General features: G+C 39.9%; 4 protein-coding genes and 1 pseudogene across 4 annotated transcripts; all 5 read left to right on the top strand.

Annotated features, from left to right (window-relative positions):
- The first annotated feature begins 869 nt into the window (after window positions 1-869).
- On the top strand, window positions 870-3,748 carry LOC110736153 (G-type lectin S-receptor-like serine/threonine-protein kinase LECRK3). The gene has a single exon (XM_021916302.1). The coding sequence runs from the start codon at window positions 1,254-1,256 to the stop codon at window positions 3,711-3,713; it is 2,460 nt and encodes an 819-aa protein (XP_021771994.1). The 5' UTR covers window positions 870-1,253; the 3' UTR covers window positions 3,714-3,748.
- A 2,527-nt stretch (window positions 3,749-6,275) lies between these two features.
- On the top strand, window positions 6,276-6,818 carry LOC110736155 (G-type lectin S-receptor-like serine/threonine-protein kinase RLK1). The gene has a single exon (XM_021916304.1). The coding sequence runs from the start codon at window positions 6,276-6,278 to the stop codon at window positions 6,804-6,806; it is 531 nt and encodes a 176-aa protein (XP_021771996.1). The 3' UTR covers window positions 6,807-6,818.
- LOC110736154 (G-type lectin S-receptor-like serine/threonine-protein kinase LECRK3) lies at window positions 6,301-8,826 on the top strand. The gene has a single exon (XM_021916303.1). It carries the CDS (start codon window positions 6,846-6,848, stop codon window positions 8,748-8,750), a length of 1,905 nt encoding a protein of 634 aa, XP_021771995.1. The 5' UTR covers window positions 6,301-6,845; the 3' UTR covers window positions 8,751-8,826.
- Window positions 8,827-15,149: 6,323 nt separating this feature from the next.
- Window positions 15,150-18,141, top strand: LOC110736152 (annotated as a pseudogene).
- A 1,902-nt stretch (window positions 18,142-20,043) lies between these two features.
- LOC110737171 lies at window positions 20,044-21,266 on the top strand. Its single transcript, XM_021917548.1, has 3 exons — window positions 20,044-20,191; window positions 20,353-21,086; window positions 21,168-21,266. Exons 1-3 carry the CDS (start codon window positions 20,044-20,046, stop codon window positions 21,264-21,266), a joined length of 981 nt encoding a protein of 326 aa, XP_021773240.1.
- The last annotated feature ends 1,314 nt before the right edge of the window (window positions 21,267-22,580 follow it).

Here is a 22,580-nt window from a genome sequence, read left to right as displayed (position 1 = left end):
AAAAAAAGCCAAACCAAATGACAGTACCATGATATATTTACATGTAATTTCTTCCATGATTTCCAGCTACTTAACTACAAAGATTAAAGTTTCCTGTCAATAACTTGTAAATTAAGCCTGTGAATAACTATTCTGTCGAGTGATTGGGCATTTGATTGCTATCTATCTAATCTAACAGGTTTGATTCACTTGTTAATGATGACATGGAAGCTCTTAATGATATCATACGATTGAAGAGGTTGGTAATGATAGCTCTTTGGTGTATCCAGGAAGATCCAAGTCTACGACCAACAATGCGAGCAGTCACACAAATGCTAGACGGCCTTGTTGAAGTGCCTAAGAACCCTCCTTGTCCAACCTCATTTTCAGTTACTACTCAGAACTGAAGAGGCCAGATAAAGTACAATTTCAGGTCAATTTCATTTTGTTTTACTTACTTTCAGTGGTCAGTCTTTGAATTTAAGTTTTATTGTGTAATAATGAATTATGTTTTATGGGCATGTAGTACCAGATCCCTTTTGAACATTGTTCTGTATATCTTCATCATCTACTGCTATGGCAGAATGTAACTTGTTAACTTTGTTCCAAGATTTGGTTTTTTTTTTTTTAATATGAACCATTTATTACTTTTGGGTCTCTTAGATTTTGGACCTATGATTTTGGTCTGTTCGGACACGTCACTAATTAGGCCTACAGGCTAATTTAGCAAAGTGACTATGACCAATCTGGCAACCTCTTAATCTCTTATGCCTTTGTGTATTGTGTATCAATCTTGTATATAATAAAGTACAAAATACTACTACAAGTACAACCTCTGTCACATAGCAAGATTATACTAGCAATTTATTCATTTAAAGCTACAATAATAACAAACTAGCTTAATGCTATGTTATCCAAACCAAATAAGGCACAACCCGAGCCTATATAGATTTGATAAAATTAAGGCTCAACCATATGACAGCAATGTAGTCAGCATGAGAAATTTACAAGTAATTTCTTCAATCTTCTCAACCTACTTGAAGGTGATTTTTGTAGAATTTTAGTGCTTGATAAACACAATGCTTTGAAAATTGAGTCCCCCCTTAGACTATTCAATCAAGTGATTGGTTTGACCCAGTATCAAGGTTAAAAACTAAGAATGGTTCAATAACTTTTTCTAATTTAAGACCCAATATTTAGAACCAATTGATCACTACTTTAAATGCTAGTATTCCAACTCCTATAGTCCCATCCCTTTTGTAAGAAAATTTGCAATGGCGTGGCCTCTTTCTTGTACCCTCTCCCTATTAACACTAATAATCCTTCAATCAACACCCTCGCCTGTTGCAGCTCAAAATAGTGGCAATATCTCAGTTGGCCAATCTCTCACAGCCAAAATCAATGGCACTTCATGGCTTTCACCTTCAAAACATTTTGCCTTCGGTTTTCATCGACTTCCTAACAGAGGCGATCTCTTCCTGCTTGCCATCTGGTACGCCAATATTCCAGACACCATTGTTTGGCATGCAAATGATGGTAATCCGGTTCCCCGAGGTTCATCAGTAAAGATAACTGCAAATGAAGGCTTAGTTCTCACTGACCCTCAAGGAACCAACTTATGGAACACCTCTAGTGAGTTAATAGGTGATGGTGGTTGGGTGAGCTATGGTTTCATGAATGATACAGGGAATTTTGCACTCAAAAGAAGCAGCAATAGCACTCCGGTTTGGCAGAGCTTTGATCATCCTACAGACACCTTGCTGCCTGGTCAGTCTTTGGAAGTTGATGGGAGCATTAATTCTCGACTATCAGAAACTAATTATACGACGGGAAGGTTCCAATACCATCTGACTGAGGATGGAATCATGGCTCTCAATACCAGGGACCTAAGTACCGGCTACCTCTATAGTGCTTATTATATTAGTGACCCAGGAAATCCAGGTCAGACTCAAAGATATGTGTACAATGAGTCCGGGTATATGTACATATTAAGGAAAGATGGGTCGGTGCATAATATGTTACCGGATGGTTACACACCATCACAAGATCAATATCAGAGATTAATCTTGAGCTCTGATGGGATTTTAATATGGTATTCTGCCTCAAAAGCTTCAATTAGTGACGGATGGTTCAGATTTCAAGTACTACCTGAAAACATGTGTATAGGATCATCACCAGCAAATTTGGGTGTTGGAATTTGTGGGTCTAACAACCTTTGCATCCTAGGTGATAATAAAAGGCCAATGTGTGAATGCGCACAGGGCTACTCGCTCATCGATCCAAATGTTCAATATGGTGGTTGTAAACCTGATTTCAAGCTTCAGAATTGCGAAGATTATGCAGACAGGTCTATGAATGGCGAGTATAGCTTAGTACAACTTCAAAATACTGATTTTGTTAACAATGATTATGAAAGGGTTGATTCTAGAAGCGAGGCAGATTGCAAGGATTCTTGTTTGAAAGACTGTTTCTGTGCTGCTGCTTCTTTCAGTCTATATGGCAGTAATTCTGGTTGTTGGAAGAAGAAGGCACCACTTTTCAATGGAAAAAAAGACAGTTCAGTCAACTACAATTTTTTTTGGATAAAGGTAAGGAGTGTTAACATGTCCAATGACCCACTCAACCCTTTTGTTACCGTGACGCCAAATGGAAAAATGACAACTCCGATCAAAGTTCTGTTTGGTAGCTCTGTTTCTGTTAACTTACTTCTTTTAGTTGCAATCGGTTTTGGATTATACTTCATTTATCATAAGAAGAAACTGAAAAAGTCTAATGAGGGCCAGAAGAAAGCACTGAGCGAGTATAATCACGTCCATTATTTCAGCTACCAAGAGCTCTTTGAGGCAACAAATGGGTTCAAGGAAGAGTTGGGAAGAGGGGCTTTTGGTGTAGTTTACAAGGGCATGGTCAGCGGAGGGGGTCCATCAATTTATGTTGCTGTTAAGAAGTTAGATCGAATATCATCGGACACTGATAAAGAGTTCAAAACAGAAGTTAACGTTATTGGTCAGACACATCACAAGAATCTGGTACAGCTTGTAGGATTTTGCAAGGAAGGGGATCAGCGGCTGTTAGTATATGAATATATGAGCAATGGTAGCTTAGCTGATTATCTATTTGGTGATATGCGGCCAAGCTGGATAGATAGAGTTCAAATTGCTCAGGGGACAGCTACGGGGCTATTATACTTGCATGAGGAGTGCAGCACCCAAATCATTCATTGTGATATAAAACCCCAGAATATACTTTTAGATGAATATCATAATGCTCGTATTTCTGATTTTGGGTTGGCAAAGCTTTTGGTTCTAAATCAAACCCATACAAATACAGCAATCAGAGGGACCAAAGGCTATGTTGCTCCAGAATGGTTCAGGAACAAGCCAGTCACGGTCAAGGTAGATGTCTATAGCTTTGGGGTTCTTTTATTGGAGATCATATGTTGTCGAAAGAGCGTATGTATGGAGCTAGTTGAAGAGGAAGCAGCAATCTTGACAGATTGGGCATTTGATTGCTACCTATCAAATAAACTAGATCTACTTGTCAATGATGACATGGAGGCACTTAAGGACATGATTCGATTGAAGAGGTTTGTAATGGTTGCCCTTTGGTGTATCCAAGAAGACTCAAGTCTACGACCAACAATGCGAACAGTCACGCAGATGCTAGACGGCCTTGCTGAAGTGCCTAATAACCCTCCTTGTCCAACCTCATTTTCTGTTACTACCCAAAATTAAACATCCTCATATATAGTATGTATTTATTCTGGTTACATTTATTTTGATTTCTTTAGTTTTGTTATGTAATCGTTATCAACCAATGGTGTGACTAAATAATGTCCAAAAACATCCTTTCTTTTATTTTTCTTTAAAGAAATCTACTTGTTTCATATAGCATAATAGAATCAATTCCGGGTTATAAAGCTCAAAACTAAGGTCACTAAAACAACCCATTTATTAAATGATAACATTAACGTGATTTGTGTTTTAAAATGTTTCATAAAAGCTCAACATTAACCCAACTATTTCGTGTGTCAACTTTTGCTATTTTTAAGTATAACCTGAGAAAAAGGCTAGCAACAACCATGCCTTTTATAACAGTTCTACTGTTCTAGGCTTAGTATTTTCTTGACCTCTATTTTTTTCCCATAGAATACCCTACTCATCAAGAAGAAAAGTCCGGCTATTTATTCATTGCACATTAGAAGACTAAAAGTTATAAATACTCAGAATATGAGTTAATATTTTTACCAAAATGAATGGCCTTATTCAACATGAAATTCCTTCGCCCAAGGAGTTGTAAGCATATAGGTGATTTCCTCCTCAACCAAAAGTCCTGGTCAATAATATTAGGCTGGTGGCAGCCCATCGTTGAATCGACTTCGTCACCATCTGAACCACAATAATTAAATAAATAAATAAACAATAGAAGAAGATAACTAGATAAGCTATTAAGCAGACTCATTAAAGACACATTTAGCATATTTGAAAAACCATCGTGGTCCACAAGCAAAAAAAATGTTAAGGTAACGAAATTCATCTAGTAATACTAAAAATTTTGAAATTTTTACTCACCCCATCCAAAAATAACCGTCATGGAACACTATTGTAGGGTGTTAGGACAATGTTGTCACATTTTCTAAAATAGGCTATAACATTGTGTAATCTAGGTGGGCATGGCCGTGCCGGCCCGCGGGCGGCACGGGCCCAGCACGAGATTGGCCCGGACAGGCACGAGCCCGCCAGCGGCACGGCACGACACGGTGACCGAGGAGTAGGCCGTGGGCCGTGCCGCCGTGAACATGATTTCAAGAATCCGACACGAGTACGGCACGAACCCGCTAGCGGCACGGTAGTTTGGCCCGCTAGGCACGGCCACAAAATAACATAAATAATAATAAAAAAAAAAACTATAATAATAATAATAATAATAGAATGAAAAATAATAATATAATAATAAAAAAAACATAAACATAAATTAATAAAATTATTTAAATAATATATCCATTTTAAAAGTTGTTCAAAAAAAATTAAAAAAATTATGAGCGGCCCGATGTCCGGCACGACAAGCCATGCACGTGGGCCGTGTCGTGCCATGTGCTAAGGTGTGCTAGATGGTGGCCCGGCACGGGACGACACGAGATGTAGGCACAGCACGAGCCACCACCAGGCACAGTGAGGCACGGCCCGTGGCGGCTCACCTCTAGTATGTAATTAGCTTTCCTTACACTTGTAATACTGACTGGTTGAGTAAATGCATGAGATTCTTCTGAGGAAATATTGGTACAGATTTCTGCTTCACAAGGAACATAATACATGCTGGTTGTTTCCGCATTGGCATTATTTGAACGGCTGAATACATACAGACACATTGAAAAACTCTAAGTGTACGTATTATTACAACTCCCTTCGTTCTACAATTTTCTACCCAAATTCATGCATACTATAGATCTACATACCAATGAAGTTGAATGTAATTGCGAGTACCCAAGTAGGAAGAACTTTGTGGAACAAAAGGAGTCCTTGGGTAAGAGTCAGTAACACAAGTTCTATTTTTCTTAACTTTGTTATGCTGTTTGGTCTTAGCAGCCGTGTCACGACTCACGAGTAGTATTATTTTCTTTACACCGTGATGGGGTTGGTGGCGGTAAACAAGATCCCTGATGACATTGTAATTTTATAAGAATTTTCCAGTCAACTACTGATGAAATAGACCAGCAAATCAAAGAAGGCACTAAAAAGCAAATCTTTTTATTTCTATTATAAACAAGTTGAGTAAAAAAAACCAGATGTTCTTTCTCGGTTGCTTCTACTACATTTAGCAAGGGTACTCCATTATATTCAGTCTTTGGATTTAGTGTCACTCTAACTAACTTAAGACTCTACATTTAAATTATTAGATCAACTCAGTGTGAAACTAACGATGAATTAATCAATTTTATGAATTTTTAAAGACAACATGTATCTCACAAGCATCACAAATTTAAGAACCAACTTGATCTCTATATCATAATCCTAGCCTTAATACAGTATTTCAGTTGCTATGAGGGATTCAGAAGTAATTTCCATCATGTCTTTCCACTACTATAAAATGATTTGCACTTTAAGATTGCTTTTACAATTATCTATTCTAGTTGTTCAAAAGTCTTGGAAATTGAGGCTTTTCCATAGACTAACTTTTCCAATCAAATAAATATTGACTTGAACTCACTGTTTGAATTTCAATAATGCTATTGTATGCAACTCAGTGACATAATTTCATAAAATCACCACCTATTGCTCCAAATACTTATCTAAGCAATGGCGGCTTGGCCTCTTCCTAGCACCCTCTCCTTGTTAACACTAATACTCCTACAATCATCACCTATTGCTGCCCAAAATAAAGGCAATATACCAGTAGGACAATCCCTATCAGCTGCCACCAATAATTCTTCATGGCATTCCCCTTCGGGCGATTTCGCCTTTGGCTTTTCCAAATTTTCAAACAGCAGCAATCTCTTCTTGCTTGCCATCTGGTATGTCAAGATTCCCACCACCATTGTTTGGTACGCAAATGATGGTAATCCTGTTCCTCAAGGATCATCAGTCAAGATTACAGCTAATGAGGGACTAGTTCTCAGTGATCCTAACGGAATTGACCTATGGAACACCTCTGATACGCTAAGTGATGGAGGTGAGGTAAAGTATGGCTACCTGAATGATACTGGGAATTTCGCCCTCAAAAGTAGCAGCAGTGACAATCCAGTTTGGCAGAGCTTTAACCATCCTACAGACACCTTGCTGCCTTCTCAGGTTATGGAGATAAATATGGAGGTTAACTCTAAGCTATAAAGAACTAATTTCACAAAGGGGAGGTTCCAGTTACGTTTGATGCCTGATGGAAACCTCGTTCTCAATCCCATGGATCTATCAACTGGCTTTGCCTATGGTGCTTACTACACTAGTGGCACTAATGAAAACCCGGAAATTGCAGGTCAGAGATTGGTTTACAATGAGTCCGGGTACATGTTTATCTTAAGAAAGAATGGTTCAAGGCAAGATCTCATGCCGCCAAATGAGGTGCAGTCAACAACAGATAGCTATCAGAGAGTAACTTTGACCTTTGATGGGATGCTAACATGGTATTCTATCCCAAAAGCTTCCATCAGCAATGGCTGGTCAATGAAGCACGCATTACCAGAAAATATTTGTATAACCAATAAAAATTTCAGAGCAGATGTAGGCAGTGGAATTTGTGGGTTTAACAGCATTTGCAGCATTGGGGATGATAGAAGACCGACATGTACATGCCCAAAAGGTTACTCATTCCTTGATCCTAATGATATGTTTGGCAGCTGTAAGCCTGATTTTGCGCTAGAGAGTTGTGAAAGATACGCAGAGAGATCAATCAGAGGTGAATACAGATTAGTACCCCTTCCAAATACTGATTGGCCATGGAATGATTATGAAAGGCTTGATCCTTGCAGCGAAGAAGACTGTAAGAATTCTTGTCTGAAAGACTGCTTTTGCGCTGCTGCCATATTTGGGGATGTAAATAATCCTGCAGGTTGTTGGAAAAAGAAGGCACCACTGTCCAATGGAAGAAGAGACAGCACAGTAATAGGGACTGCTTGGATAAAGGTTGGAAATGTTAGTATTTCCAATAATTCAATCAGTACTTTTGTTTCTTTACCCCCTCCAACAACAAAAAACAAGGTGAAATATCTAAATAAAGCTCTGATTGGTGGCTCTATATCTGTTAATTTACTACTTTTAATTGCAATCTGCTTCGGAATTTTCTTCATTTATCATAAGAAGCAACAAAAAGTGTCTAATGAGGGCCAGAGGAAAACACTGAGAGAGTATAGTCACGTCCATTATTTCAGCTACCAAGAGCTAAATGAGGCAACTTATGGATTTAAGGAAGAGCTGGGAAGAGGGGCTTTTGGTGTAGTTTACAAGGGCATGATCAGAGGAGGTGGTCCTTCAATTTGTGTTGCTGTTAAGAAGTTAGATCGAATATCATCGGACACTGATAAAGAGTTCAAAACAGAAGTTAACGTTATTGGTCAGACACATCACAAGAATCTGGTACAGCTTGTAGGATTTTGCAAGGAAGGGGATCAGCGGCTGTTAGTATATGAATATATGAGCAATGGTAGCTTAGCTGATTATCTATTTGGTGATATGCGGCCAAGCTGGATAGATAGAGTTCAAATTGCTCAGGGGACAGCTACGGGGCTATTATACTTGCATGAGGAGTGCAGCACCCAAATCATTCATTGTGATATAAAACCCCAGAATATACTTTTAGATGAATATCATAATGCTCGTATTTCTGATTTTGGGTTGGCAAAGCTTTTGGTTCTAAATCAAACCCATACAAATACAGCAATCAGAGGGACCAAAGGCTATGTTGCTCCAGAATGGTTCAGGAACAAGCCAGTCACGGTCAAGGTAGATGTCTATAGCTTTGGGGTTCTTTTATTGGAGATCATATGTTGTCGAAAGAGCGTATGTATGGAGCTAGTTGAAGAGGAAGCAGCAATCTTGACAGATTGGGCATTTGATTGCTACCTATCAAATAAACTAGATCTACTTGTCAATGATGATATGGAGGCACTTAAGGACATTATTCGGTTAAAGAGGTTTGTAATTGTTGCCCTTTGGTGCATCCAAGAAGATCCAAGTCTACGACCAACAATGCGAACAGTCACGCAGATGCTAGAAGGTCTTGCTGAAGTGCCTAATAACCCTCCTTGTCCTGCCTCATTTTCAGTTACCACCCAACATTAAATCAGCCCAAAAGGCCCCTGATAATGTACCTTGGTCACTTTTGTTTTATGTAAAATTTAGGAGTAAACCTGATTTCGAGTATGTTGTGCGACAGCGGAAGCAAAGGTCGTAAACAAACAAGAAAACAATAAAGAAATTCAATGCAAACAATAAGAACAACACCAAGAATTTACGTGGTTCACTATCGATGTGATAGCTACGTCCACGGGCACCGAGATCGAATGATTTCACTATAAACTGGCAAAGATTACAAAGATTACAATGAAGAACTTAATCACTCAAAGTATTCTCTCTCTTGTGTTTCTCTCTCCGTTACCCTAATAATGATAATAGGAAGTTTATATAGTAGTGATTCCTAATTAAGATATACTTAGGTTACAATATCACAATATGATAAATATTAAATTCGTAATCGCTGAAAAAAACCCAGATCGCCCGGTCGGGCGAAGGCCCGCCCGATCGGGCGCGAGAACACGTCTTTTCCAACAACCGAAGTACTCCAAAAAACCCCTTCCGCCCGGCCCGATCGGGCAATGTCCGCCCGATCGGGCGAAGGCTCGCCCGGTCGGGCGAAAGCTCGCCCGGTCGGGCGCGCGAGAGCAGCTTCTTCAACGAATTTGCCAGGCACCTCTTCTTCTTCCGCCCGGTCAGACCGGGTAATGTCCGCCCGATCGGGCGGACAAAGCAACGAAGTACGAGTCACCTAATACTTATCAACAATCTCCACCTTGACGAGAACTCGTAGTCAGCAAACGACCCCATCAAGACATAGTGAAAAACATCTCAAGTCAAACCCGATGCAAGACTCATGCATAAGCCATACATCCCGATAAGTCTTCAACCAAGACCCATCACATACTCGTCTCCAAGTATAACAACTCATAATGCTCCACCTGCATCACAAGCCCCGGGCAAGCTCCACCTTAAGGCCAACACACCTACACCAGGAGCTCCCCAACTTCGCCCCTCAGGGCCTACTACATCACGTAGTAATCAATATTTAACAAGTCTAAGCAATGTTTAAACTTGCTAAACGGAACAGGCTTAGTGAAGAAATCAGCCGGGTTGTCAGCAGTCCCAATCTTCTTCACCTTAATCCTCTCGTCAGTACGTAAGAAATGATACCTGACATCAATGTGCTTCGTCCGATCATGGTGTACTTGATCTTTAGCTAAGCAAATCGCACTTAGACTATCACAATACACTGTAGCAAAATCCTGTGCAATACCCAGTTCACCTACTAGGCCTTTGAGCCAAATAGACTCCTTAGCTGCAGAAGTTAAAGCCATATACTCAGCTTCAGTAGTTGACAACGTAACTGATGACTGCAATGTAGACTTCCAACTAACCACAGAACCACCCAAAGTGAACACATAACCAGTCACAGACCTCCTGGTATCCACATCAGCTGCATAATCAGAATCACTGTACCCAGTGACCAAGCATTCCTTATCATTCCCGTACACAAGACCAATATCAGCTGTCCCTCTCAGGTAGCGAAAAATCCTTTTCACCCCTTGCCAGTGTTCCCTCCCAGGTCGAGCCATAAACCTGCTTACAACACTAACGGCATGCGCAATATCCGGCCTAGTACAGACCATAGCATACATCAAACAACCAACCGCATTTGCATATGGAACTCTAGACATATAAGACAACTCCTCCTCTGATTGAGGTGACATAGACAAAGACAACTTACAACTAACAGTAGTTGGCGTACTTATAGGCTTCGATTTTTCCATCCCAAAACGAGACAAAATCTTTTCAATGTAGCTTTTCTGAGTCAAGAAAAGCTTACCTCTAGCCCGATCCCTGTAGATCTCCATACCCAAAATCTTCCTAGCTGCACCCAAGTCTTTCATGTCAAACTCCGAGTTAAGCATCTCCTTTAATCTAGCAATATCAGATTTATTCTTTGTGGCAACCAACATGTCATCAACATATAACAAAAGATAAATCATGGAACCATTATCCAGCTTACTATGATACACACAGCAATCATATGAATTCCTGTCAAAACCTTGTGAAACCATAAAAGAATCAAACCTTTTGTACCACTGTCGGGGGATTGCTTAAGTCCATACAATGACTTTAGCAATCTGCAGGCATAGTGTTCCTTTCCAGGAACTTCGAATCCTTCGGGCTGCTTCATCAGAATCTCCTCCTCCAAATCGCCATGAAGGAAAGCCGTTTTAACATCCAACTGCTCCAGCTCAAGATCAAAATGTGCTACAATTGACAATAACACACGGATAGAAGTATGTCGAACCACAGGTGAGAATATCTCAACAAAATCAACCCCTTCTACCTGACTGAACCCCTTAGCAACTAGCCTAGCCTTAAAACGTATTTGCTCAGTTTCCGACAACCCTTCTTTCTTCTTGTAAATCCATTTACAACCCACAAGCTTCCTCCCTTCCGGTACTTTTACCAGTTCCCACACTCTGTTCTTGTAAAGAGACTGCATCTCTTCACCCATTGCGGCAAGCCATTGCGCAGACTCACTACAACTAATTGCTTGTTTATATGTGGCAGGTTCAAATGACTCTACATCATCAGCTACACTCAATGCATAACCTGTCATCGCATCAACACAGCAATTTCTTCCCTCCATCTCTTCAATCAATCTAACAGGCTTCTTGATAACTCGTTTAGGCATCTCAAGAATGGTGTCAGGTTGACTAGATGACCCCTGATTAGATTGCTCCACCTCATCCCCAGAGTTAGAATGAGTAGGAGTAATCTCAGGTTCAGGAGTACCCGGCACTGGAACATCAGCATCATCATCAATATATTGTACCCGAGGTAAATCAGCAATGGTAGACTGATGTACCTCAAGTACCCCATCTGTCTGTAATAAATTGTCTCCTTCCCTTCTCAAATCTGAAATCTCTGCATTTTTAATTGAATACATGGTGTTTTCATCGAAAGTAACATCCCTACTAAGAATGACCCGACCCTCCGAAGGTGAAAAAATTCTAAACCCCTTCACACCATCCCCGTACCCAACAAAACACCCCTTCTTGGCTCGTGGATCCAGCTTACCCTCAATAACATGATAATAAGCAACACAACCAAAAATCTTCAAATTCGAAAAATTAGGCAACTTACCACTCCAGATCTCAAATGGAATCTTGGAATCAATTCCAGAATGAGGACCCCTATTAATGACATAACAAGCTGTTAACACAGCTTCACTCCAGTACCTCCTCCCAAGCCCTGCATTAGAGAGCATGCATCGAACTCTCTCTAGCAGTGTCTGATTAACCCGTTCTGCTACACCGTTCTGCTGTGGTGTCTTCCTGACAGTATGATGCCGACCTATACCCTCATCTGCACAGAACTGATTAAACTCGTCTTTGCAAAACTCTAGCCCATTGTCCGTTCGTAGCTTCTTGATCTTCCTTCCTTGTCGATTTTCCACCAAAGCTTTCCATTGCTTGAAAACTTTGAAGGCCTCATCCTTTGACTTAAGCAACCTAAGCCATGTGTATCGGGACTTGTCATCAACAAATGACACAAAATAGTGGTAACCTCCCATACCTTCAACTCTAGATGGACCCCAGCAATCTGAATGGATGTAATCGAGCACTGCATCAGTAATGTGAGCACCCTTGCTGAACTTTGACCTGTGTTTCTTACCAAACACACAATGCTCACAAAATTCAAGGTTGGCAACCTTGACCCCGGATAGAAGACCCCTCTTGGACAATAGCTGCATCCCCTTCTCCCCCATATGACCAAGCCTCATGTGCCAAATCTTAGTCATCTCCTGGTGAGATACAGATGCGCAAACCGCAGAACTAGGCAGTGTAACACCCTCAAAAACATAGAGGGTGTTCCTTTTGATACCCTTAAGTACCAACTCAGAACCTCTGAAAATACACAACTCCCCATCTGAAAACACACCATTGTACCCCAAGTCATCCAGGGTACCCAATGAAATCAGATTCTTTCCTAAAGCAGGAACATGCCGTACATTAGTCAAAGTTAACCTCCGCCCATCAACAGTCCTCAACCTCATGGAACCAATACCTGTGACCTTACATGGAGCATTGTTACCGACTATAACCATGCCCCCATTGCGAGGTTCATATGTATCAAACCAATCTCGACGTGGACACATATGGAACGAACACCCTGAATCTAGAACCCAGTTATCAGATAAATCATCAGACCTAGCAGAACTGACTAATGCTAAATCTTCCTCTGAATTATAGCTCTCATTCGGTTTCTCTTCAACTACAGCAGCCTGGGACTTGTTTTTCCTCACCGGACAATTATTCCTAAAGTGACCCGGTTCTTTACAGTAATAACATGTTTTAGTAGTAGTTTTACTAGATCCATCCTTGCCGTTTCCAGCACCCGACCCAGCATTGTTCCCCTTGTTAAACCCCTTATTCTTTTTAGACTTTCCGGACTTAACAAACAACCCACTACCATTATCCCCATTATCACTCGTAGCTTTCATTCTGAGTTCCCTAGTATGAAGTGCTGCCTTCACTTCTTCTAAGGTTATAGAATCCTTACCAACAACAAAAGACTCTACAAAATTCTCAAAGCTAGACGGTAGAGATACAAGTAAAATCAACGCAGCATCCTCATCATCAATTTTAACATCTAAATTACGTAAATCAAGCAAAATAGAGTTAAGTTTTTCTAGATGTTCCCGTAAGGAAGTACCTGACTGCATCCGGAGGCTAAACAACCGCTGTTTCAGTAATAATTTGTTGGTCAACGACTTAGTCATATACAATGACTCCAGCTTCAGCCACAATCCAGCCGCCGTTTCCTGATCAGCCACCTCCGTGATGATTTGATCATCAAGACTAAGTAATATGGTAGAGTGTGCCTTCTCTTCCATAACTTCTAACTGCGAGTCAGTCGGTCCGTCTCCTGACTCCGAAGTAGTACTCTTTGGAGCCAACGGACGCCATATCTGCTGTTGTTTTAACAGAGCCTTCATCTTAATTTGCCATAGCCCGAAACTATTTTTCCCGGTAAACTTCTCAATTCTTATTGTTGAATCTCCTGCCATTGTTATCTTCAAGAAACTCTCCAAGGATTGAACCTGAGCTCTTGATACCAATTGTTGTGCGACAGCGGAAGCAAAGGTCGTAAACAAACAAGAAAACAATAAAGAAATTCAATGCAAACAATAAGAACAACACCAAGAATTTACGTGGTTCACTATCGATGTGATAGCTACGTCCACGGGCACCGAGATCGAATGATTTCACTATAAACTGGCAAAGATTACAAAGATTACAATGAAGAACTTAATCACTCAAAGTATTCTCTCTCTTGTGTTTCTCTCTCCGTTACCCTAATAATGATAATAGGAAGTTTATATAGTAGTGATTCCTAATTAAGATATACTTAGGTTACAATATCACAATATGATAAATATTAAATTCGTAATCGCTGAAAAAAACCCAGATCGCCCGGTCGGGCGAAGGCCCGCCCGATCGGGCGCGAGAACACGTCTTTTCCAACAACCGAAGTACTCCAAAAAACCCCTTCCGCCCGGCCCGATCGGGCAATGTCCGCCCGATCGGGCGAAGGCTCGCCCGGTCGGGCGAAAGCTCGCCCGGTCGGGCGCGCGAGAGCAGCTTCTTCAACGAATTTGCCAGGCACCTCTTCTTCTTCCGCCCGGTCAGACCGGGTAATGTCCGCCCGATCGGGCGGACAAAGCAACGAAGTACGAGTCACCTAATACTTATCAACAGAGTATTGGTGTGATTATGAATGATTTCCATAGAAATAAATTTGCTTTGTAATTTCGTTAGCAAAATTAGTAAGTGCATTTCCCCAGAAACCTACTTTATATATCCTATTGTTTGAAGAAATGTAATTACTTGTAAGTGGCCAGATAGCTCTTTGTCCAACCTCATTTTCAGTTACTACTCAAAACTGAAGAGGCCAGATAAAGTACATTTTCAGGTCAAATTCATTTTGTTTTACTTACTTCAGTGGTCAATCTTTGAATTTAAGTTTAATTGTGTAATAATGAATTATGTTTCATAGGCATGTAGTACCAGAGCCCTTTTGAACATGTTCTGTATATCTTCATCATCTACTGCTATGGCAGAATGTAACTTGTTAACTTTGTTCCAAGATTTGGTTTTTTTTTTTTTTAATATGAACCATTTATTACTTTTGGGTCTCTTAGATTTTGGACCTATGATTTTGGTCTGTTCGGACACGTCACTAATTAGGCCTACAGGCTAATTTAGCAAAGTGACTATGACCAATCTGGCAACCTCTTAATCTCTTATGCCTTTGTGTATTGTGTATCAATCTTGTATATAATAAAGTACAAAATACTACTACAAGTACAACCTCTGTCACATAGCAAGATTATACTAGCAATTTATTCATTTAAAGCTACAATAATAACAAACTAGCTTAATGCTATGTTATCCAAACCAAATAAGGCACAACCCGAGCCTATATAGATTTGATAAAATTAAGGCTCAACCATATGACAGCAATGTAGTCAGCATGAGAAATTTACAAGTAATTTCTTCAATCTTCTCAACCTACTTGAAGGTGATTTTTGTAGAATTTTAGTGCTTGATAAACACAATGCTTTGAAAATTGAGTCCCCCCTTAGACTATTCAATCAAGTGATTGGTTTGACCCAGTATCAAGGTTAAAAACTAAGAATGGTTCAATAACTTTTTCTAATTTAAGAACTTTGGGTAATATTTTCCTTGTAACTTTGTAACAACCAAAATCCCTCTAATTTGTGTCACACAAAAAAAAAAAAAAAAAAAAAAAAAAAAAAAAAAAAAATTCCCTCTAATTTGATCATTCTGCTAGTCTGAATGATGTGATGGCCTGGATGTTATTTTCTTGTACCATCTTCATATTAGCACTTATACTCCTACAATCATCACCTATTGCTGCCCAAAATAATGCCAACTTAACAGTTGGCCAATCTATCATAGCCACCAGCAATGGTACTTCATTGCTTTCCCCTTCAGGCGATTTTGCCTTCGGCTTTCATCAAATTCCTAATAACAGTGATCTCTTCCTGCTCGCAATCTGGTACGCTAAGATCCCTGATACCATAATTTGGTATGGAAATAAAGGTAACCTCGTTACCTCGGGATCATCAGTAAAATTAACTGCTAATGAGGGTCTAGTTCTTAGTGACCCTCATGGAGCTCCTCTATGGAATACCACTGATGAATTAAGTGGTCGAGCTGTTAATCATGGTTTTCTGAATGACACAGGGAATTTTGTGCTGAAAAATAGCAGCACTACTGATGCAGTTTGGCAGAGCTTTGAGCATCCTACAGATACGTTGCTGCCTACTCAGTCAATGGAGATAAATGGGGTGGTTAACTCTAGGCTATCTGATACTAATTTTACACAGGGGAGGTTCCAGTTACGATTAATTGCTGATGGAAACCTCGTTCTCAATACTAGAGATCTGACAACCAACTATGCCTATGGTGCTTACTATACTAGTGGCACTAATGACCAAGCAAATGCCAATAATTCAGGCCAGAGATTGATCTATAACGAGTCAGGGTATATGTATATATTAAAAAAGGATGGCTCAAGGTACAATCTCTTACCACCAGGTAAGACGCTTGCACCAAATGATTATTATCAGAGGGCGACTTTAGGCTTTGATGGGGTTTTAACATGGTATTCTGTCTCAAAAACTCCCATTAGCAATGATTGGAACATGGTGCAGACGACACCAGACAACATATGTATGACGACAGGATCACCTGAACCACAGTTAGGCAGCGGAATTTGTGGGTTTAACAGCATTTGCAGCCTCGGAAATAACAATAGGCCAACATGTAATTGCCCACGGGGTTATTCTCTACTAGATCCCAATGATACATATGGAAGTTGTGTGCCAAACTTCAAGCAAGGTGTTTGTGAAGCACAAGGCCAGACTGCTCCCAAAGATAAATATGAGCTACATGAGCTTAAAAACACTAATTGGCCATTTGGTGATTATGCACGTCTTCAACCTACCAATAAAGAGGTTTGCAAAAGCTCCTGTCTCACTGATTGTTTCTGTGTTGCTGCCATTTTCAACGAATATGACTCCAGTTGCTGGAAGAAGAGGCTGCCACTTTCCAATGGAAGGGAAGACTCAAAGGTAACAAAGATAACTTTTCTGGTATGGAATGGTAATAATTCTGACAATGCTATAGAGATTAATAAGAAGAATCGTGTAGTCATAGCCATGTTGGGTACATCGGTAGGTGTTAATTTCCTTCTGTTAAGTGCAACTATTTTGGGAGCTTTCATCATGTATAGAAAAAGTCATTCTACATGCCTTAAAGAGCATCAGAGTAAAAATTTCAGTGAGTATAGCAGTGTCCGCTGCTTCAGATACAGGGAGCTTGAAGATGCAACTGATGGGTTCAAGGAAGAGATCGGAAGAGGGGCTTTTGGTATTGTGTACAAGGGAAAAATTGGACACAAAGTTTCTCCTATTTTTGTTGCTGTGAAAAAGTTAGATCGGATATCTAAGGATGCTGATAAGGAATTTGAAACTGAAGTGAATGTGATAGGCCAGACTCATCATAAGAATTTGGTTCGATTTATAGGTTTTTGCAAGGAAGAAGATCAGCGGTTACTGGTATATGAATATATGAGCAATGGTACTGTAGCAGATTATCTTTTCGGTGATTTAAGGCCAAACTAGACTGCAAGGATTCAAATTGCTCAAGATATTGCAAGGGGGCTCTTGTATTTGCATGAAGAGTGCAGCAGACAGATCATTCATTGTGATATAAAGCCTCAAAATATCCTACTAGATGATTATAAGCAAGCCCGTATATCTGATTTTGGTTTGGCAAAGCTTTTGGTTCTGAACCAAACCCATACAAACACAGGAATTAGAGGGACCAAGGGCTATGTTGCTCCCGAATGGTTTAGAAACAAGCCACTCACAGCAAAGGTAGATGTCTATAGCTTTGGGGTTCTCTTGTTGGAGATCATATGTTGTCGAAAAAGTGTATGCATGGAACTCCTTGAAAATGAAGCAGCCATTTTGACAGATTGGGCATTTGACTGCTATCAGTCTAACAGATTGGATTCACTTGTTAATGATGACATGGAAGCTCTAACAGACATAACTCAATTAAGGAGATTTGTAACGGTAGCCCTTTGGTGTATCCAAGAAGACCCAAGCCTACGACAAACAATGCAAACAGTCACACGGATGCTAGATGGCCTTGCTGAAGTGCCTAATAACCCTCCTTATCCAACCTCATTTTCAGTTACCACCCAAAGTTAAGCTTGTTGAATTAAAGAAATGTAGCTTAGTATTTTCATATTGTATTTCATAATCTCGCAGTGTATTCAGCTACCGACTTCGAGCACAAATAATCTATCTATGAATTTATTTATTTTGTCAATAATATTATGTCCACGGGCATGTATTATTTGGCAATTCCAGTAGGATGATTTGTGAGCACAATTGCACATATCCTCAAAAAAACTTAAATCAAACAAGCTAAGCTTAAATATCTTTGACAAAAATCATTAGGAATGAGTAAACTAAATTAGGCATATTAGCATTTAGCAAGTTAGGATCGAATTTCCACAATAACTTGTAAACTCGTAAGATTGTCACATATCGCATGTACTTATAGACAAGTTGTCTTATAAAATTAATGAAAATTCCAATTCTTTGCTCCAAAAAGTAAAATAAAAAAATAATAATTTAAGGAGATTTCTAATGCTATTGACTTCAGATATTAAAGTGTCTTTTAACTGGTCATTCAAGCAACAGCAATTAATTTAGGGAAATTTTAGTGGCACTCTTGTTTCACTAATTTGACTTCATCGGCCTAATTATCATTAAATGGGCTAACCAACTTCAAAATGGCTCATTTTTTTACTACATTACGCAAAAAGACTAACCTACCCCTGAATTAATTGATTCCCTCCTCTTTTCATTAATGGCCACTGCAATTGTACTGTTTGCTCGACATTGATCAAGGAAAAAATCCCAAACTCTTTCCTCTTCCTTCAACCTCCACCAAATCATACACTGAAACAAATTGATTAAAAATTTGTAAGGATCAAACACATTTGCATGACGATTTTTTGGCGAAATTGTTGAGCAATTGTTAACGATTAACGGCTTGGAATAGTTCGATTTTTGGTGAATGAAAAGAGACGAAATTTAGGGTTTATTGTTGAAATTCTGACGGAATTCGCACAATCGTGGACCTTCCAGCGGTTGCTGAAGTGGTATACAGACCTTAAGCAAGGTATGTCTTTTAACCCTAAGTTTGTTCATGTTGTTCTTATACTTGCAGAAGTTACATGCTCTGTTTTTGTTTGTCTGAGTACATGTTGAACAAAGATGAAATCTGTATGCTTGCTAGTACGTGTTTGATGTTAAAATATATGCGTGTGGTTGTTATGTTGCAGAATGGATCAGTCTATGCTAAAGTTTGCCTATATGGGTAATGTAATTGAAGTATTTTTGTTAAAGATATTGACAAGGTCATGTGGATAGATTTGATCAATAAGTGTTAGGAAGGGTTTAGGAAAAAGAATTATGACTTCCCTAAATTCCCTAGCTTTCACTACTGCTATAACATGAAAGATGTTAAGGTTACTTCTGATAGTGATTGAATGTCAATGCTGAATAGATTAAGGGATAGGGAAGAGATTACTATTTGGATTGGTTGTGTTGACAAACCTATTGATTGTGTAATTGCTGCTAGAAAGCTTGCTAAATCACTTATAAAAAATCCTAGCCCACCTAAGAAAAATGCTCCAGTTGATGAACAAGGTGGGAATGAAGAGTGTCCTGATGGTGAGGAGTATTGGAATGATATTAGGATAGAGATGGAATTAGAGCACAATGCAGCAGTTGATAATATAGAGGAGTATGAAGATGAGAGTCAACAAAGAGGAAAAAAAAGAGTGCACCTAAAACTGTGAAACCTAAAAAACTACCTCTCAAGAGAAAGCTTCGACTAGCCAGTGATAAAGAAACCATGGCCCCACAACAAACTTTCTCAAATGCGCCTGTATTTCATCAAAAATCAGATTCTCAGGCAATACCCTCAATGTTGAAATGTAACTCTCTTGCCCTTCACAAAAATACCAAGGAGTACAGCTGCTAGGAAGAAGAATGTTCAGACCAATAAAACTATGGTTGAAGCCATGGTTGTGAGTGAGAGTGAGTTCAATGAAGCAGTTAGGGATAGGCAGGTTAAGGATGCTCAGACTGGGGAACATATGAGATTGGTGAAAGTAGTAGAGCTAAAGCTGCTCAGGCTGTGCTGGAAGAATGGATGAGGGTGCTAATAAGGAAGATGAAATGGATGAGGGTGCTAATAAGGAAGATGATATTGATGATGAATATGAAGAGGATGAAGAAATTGGCAATATTACTGACACATATGACCCATACATATCATATTGCTGGAATCTTGTCTGTATGCAGATGACACTTATTTTAGTAGGATGTATAAAAATGGTGAATTTGTGTCTGATGTTGAGTTTGGAAGTATAGTGTTGAAGCCCTAAATGATCTTTAGTGATAAAGAGCATTTCATGTCTGTCTTCAGAGATTATTGTATACAATGTGGTTTTGCAGTAGTGGTTGATAGGAGCAGTCCATGGAGGTTCACTGCTTCCTGTCTTGCTTTAAATTGTGGTTGGAGAATTCATTCAAGTAGGCTACCAGATGGAGTTTCTTGGGCTATAAAGAGTTTAATGAACTCTGAGCACACTTGTGGAGGGCTAGATGAAAGGAATCCCCTAGTGACTGTTAAATGGGCTGCAGAAAAACTAATGGAAGATATAAGGGCTAATAATGACATCTCTGAAAAGACACTGAATGATCTCTTATTCAGTAGATATGGAGTGCACATGGAAACCAGTACCCTTTACAAGATGAGAGCAGTAGCATTGAAGGAGATAAATGGTGGGCATGATACTTCCTATGGACATTTGCCAAAGTATTGTGAGATGGTTAAAGAAACCAACCCAGGATCTGCAGCTAACTATGCATGGAAGAAACTTAATCCACCTGATCCATCACTCACTTTCTCAAGTATATTCATTTCATTCAAGGCTGACATTGATGGTGTTGTTGCAGGATGTAGGAGTTTAGTGGGGGTTGATGGAGCTCACTTGAAAGGACATTTTGGTGGGGTCCTTCTGTCTGCTGTGGCTAAAGATGGAAACAATGAATTGTTTCCTTTTGCATGGGCTATAGTTCCCAAGGAAGATGGTGACAATTGGAAGTATTTTTTCTGGCACTTGAAGCATATTCTATCAGGTTCTAGGAGGGGTAATGGCTGGTGTATTATTTCAGACAGACAAAAAGTAAGTTAGCTCTTTCACTCACACTTTAATTTCTGAAATCACTAGTAACAACTAAACTCACTTTTCTGTATTTGTGTGCAGGGAATAGATGTGGCACTAACTGAGATATGGTCTGAAGTGGACAGGAGATATTGTTGTAAACACTTAGCCAAGAATTGGACACTACAAGAAAACAGCTGAATTCCGAAGGACTTTTTCCGTCGGAAACAGGGGAAAATCCGTCGGAAAACGGCCTTCCGATGGAATTCCGTCGGAAACTGTCTCTCAGAACAGCCTTTGTAGGAAATTCGACGTTTTAATTTCCGAGGGAAATTCCGTCGGAAGCCACTTTTCCGACGGAATTTTCGACGGAATACATTCTGTCGAAACTGGTTTTGACTTTAACCGAAATTCCGTCGGAAGAGGAATATTTCGACGGAAATTTCCGACGGAAATTTCAATAAAATAAATAAAAAAGAAAAACGCCACCTTCCCACCAGCCCCTCTACCACCTTAACCCACCTCACCAGACCCACCCACCTACCACCTCACCTGACCCACCCACCTCCCCACCTCACCAGAACCACCTCCCCACCTACCACCTTAACCCACAACCAACCCAACCACCTGCCCCCATCGCCCAGCCCACCTACGCACCTCACCGAAACCCACAACCCCACCTACCACCTTAACCTACTGCCCCATCGCCCAGCCCACCTCCCCACCTCACCGAAACCCACAACCCCACCTACCACCTTAACCCATTGCCCCCATCGCCCAGCCCCTCCACCACCTCCCCACACCGAAACCCACCTCACCGAAACCACCCAAAAGAACACCGAAACCCACCTCACCACCCGAAACAACCACCGAAAACACCAAAAAAAAAAAACATAAAAAAAATCCATACTTCACCAACACCATATATTTCAAAAAAAATCAAAAAATTCAACAAATTAATTAAAATCAAAATTTAGAAGAAAAAAAAGAGAAACATACCTTAATTTGACCCAAAAATGCGTCGAAATTGGGTTTATAAGGTCAAATTCGACCATGAAAACTCTAGATCTAGAGTTTTCATGGTCGAATTTAACATGAAAACCTTGATTTTCATGAGTTGCCATTGAATATCTTGAAATAATCTTGAGTTGCCAAAGAAAACGAAACGAAAAAAAAAAGAAAGAGGGGAAGAGGAAAGAGAAACAGGGAAGAGGAGAGGAAGGAGAAAGAAGGGAAGAGGAAAGGTTGCGTGCGCCGAGCTGAGGAAGGAGAAGGGAGGAAGGAAGGAGAAAGAGGGGAAGAGGAAAGAAGAGAGGAGAGAGAAAGAGAAGGGAGGCGGGGAGAGAGAAAGGAGTGTAAGGGTTTTTAGGGTTTTTTTAGGTTTTAAAGAGGTTTTTTTATTATTTAATTATTTCCGACGGAATATTCCGTCAGAAACTTAATTTTCCGTCGGAACTTTCCGACGGATTTAAATTCTGTCGGAAATTTAATGTTTCGACGGAATATTCCGTCGGA

This window comes from Chenopodium quinoa, unplaced genomic scaffold, assembly GCF_001683475.1.
Source record: "Chenopodium quinoa cultivar QQ74 unplaced genomic scaffold, ASM168347v1, whole genome shotgun sequence".
NCBI lineage: Eukaryota > Viridiplantae > Streptophyta > Magnoliopsida > Caryophyllales > Amaranthaceae > Chenopodium > Chenopodium quinoa.
The sequence above is the reverse complement of the archived record's forward strand: the minus strand, read 5'-3'. Positions and strand labels throughout refer to the sequence as shown.